General features: G+C 48.2%; 1 protein-coding gene across 1 annotated transcript; it reads right to left on the bottom strand.

Moving 5' to 3' along the window:
• Nucleotides 1–292: 292 nt before the first annotated feature.
• On the bottom strand, nt 293–1,321 carry LOC111019825 (VQ motif-containing protein). The gene has a single exon (XM_022296312.2). It carries the CDS (start codon nt 1,213–1,215, stop codon nt 523–525), a length of 693 nt encoding a protein of 230 aa, XP_022152004.1. The 5' UTR covers nt 1,216–1,321; the 3' UTR covers nt 293–522.
• Between the last annotated feature and the right edge of the window lie 283 nt (nt 1,322–1,604).

The raw sequence follows: 1,604 nt of genomic DNA, 5'->3' as shown, positions 1-1,604 counted from the left end.
GTAGCTAAAAACCTTAGCAACTCCCAATTTCATTCATAATGTTATTGTAGCTAAAAACCTTAGCGACTCCCAATTTCATTCATAATGTTACTAAGCTTAAATAGTGAGGCGGGGATTCGAATTTCTGACCCAATATATGTCATATTGGCATTTCATGAAACAAAACAAATGAAATTTCTTTGCATAATGGTAAAGATATGAAACTTCTTCCATCCTACAAAAGCCAAGCTGGGTCAAAAAGCATCGTTTTGTAATCAACGAACCCTAATAAATAAAAATAAAAAATTCAAAATTTGGGAAAGAAAAAGTACCATTAATATTTATAATATATTATCATTACATTACACCACTGGATTTTCAAAAGCGGAAGAAAAAAAGGGAAAAAAAAAACCTTATGTCCAGCCCCGTCATCTTACTACCTGAGAGATCCTCCACTAAAATTAAAACAAAAAAGTACTAAAAATTAATTTCCAAAAAGGAAAAAAAAAGGCATTAAAAATTAACTATGAACTATCCTATCTATCACATGACCGCCTTCCACGACTCGAGCGTGGGAAAAGTGGAAAATGTATCAAAACCCGACCCGATGGGCCCTCCATTGGCGATGCCCAAACCCGGCCCAAAATCGAGCGGGCCCGGCCCAGTAATCTCAGATCCGCTCCCGGAGCTCTGCTGGTGGTGGCTGAGCAAGAAAGCCGAGGTGTCGAGCGTGGGGAGGGCGCCGGCGCCGGGCAGCCGCCCCCCGGGCCTCTGCGGCTCCGGCTTCAGGATCGGCGCCGTCTGAGCCTGCGACTGCGAGCTCCCGAATCTGACGCCGGTGACCTGCTGCACCATCTGGCGGAAGTTGGCCGCGTCGGCCGTGATGAACGTCGTGTGGTTCCGCTTCGAGGCCCGCGACTTGCGCTTGGAGACCTTCCCTCCCGACGGCGGTACCGAGCCTCTCTGGCGCCTCGGCGGCGCCGTCTCGGCCTCGGAAGCAGCGCCGCCGGCGGAGAGTCCAGAAACAGAGGGCGTGGAGGGAGGCGCGGCGTCGGACTTGATGAGATCGAGAAAGGAGGTGATGACTTGGGAATCGGCGCCGGCGAGGGATCTGTGGAGCGCCGTAGTGAGAGCGTCGGAGTCTCTGGAGAAGGGATCGGAAATCCAGGGGTCCAGGAAGGAGGAGCGGAAGGCCCAGGGATTGACGACGCTGGCCAAATTGTCGGAGGAGGCCATTGAAATCGAAGGGGAGAGAGGAATCTGAATGGGAACGAGAATTCAGAGCATTTGTTTGTTTGGGGAGTGGGGAGTGAAGGGAGAGAAATGGGAGAAGGGGAGAGACGGAAGAAGGAGAATAAATAGGGCGGTAGAGGGAAAGAGAAAGGGTAGAAAACGCGTTGTTGAAGGAGAACACGCGTCAGCTTTTTCCGTACTATTGCGAAACACAGGATTGTAATCCAAGTTTTGTTATTATTTTCTTTCCATTTATTAAAATGAAAAATAATAGGGTTAAATTTAACCATGGTTGGATTTGTTTGACTTGAGTCTTTTCTTTTCTTTTCTTTTTTTTTTGGAGAGGGGAAAGTGGGATTTGTGTCCTTTTGGGCGTGTGGTGTGGTTTCTTC

This window comes from Momordica charantia (assembly GCF_013281855.1).
Source record: "Momordica charantia cultivar OHB3-1 chromosome 5 unlocalized genomic scaffold, Mcharantia_2.0 BLBB01000005.1, whole genome shotgun sequence".
Classification (NCBI taxonomy): Eukaryota; Viridiplantae; Streptophyta; class Magnoliopsida; order Cucurbitales; family Cucurbitaceae; genus Momordica; species Momordica charantia.
The sequence above is the reverse complement of the archived record's forward strand: the minus strand, read 5'-3'. Positions and strand labels throughout refer to the sequence as shown.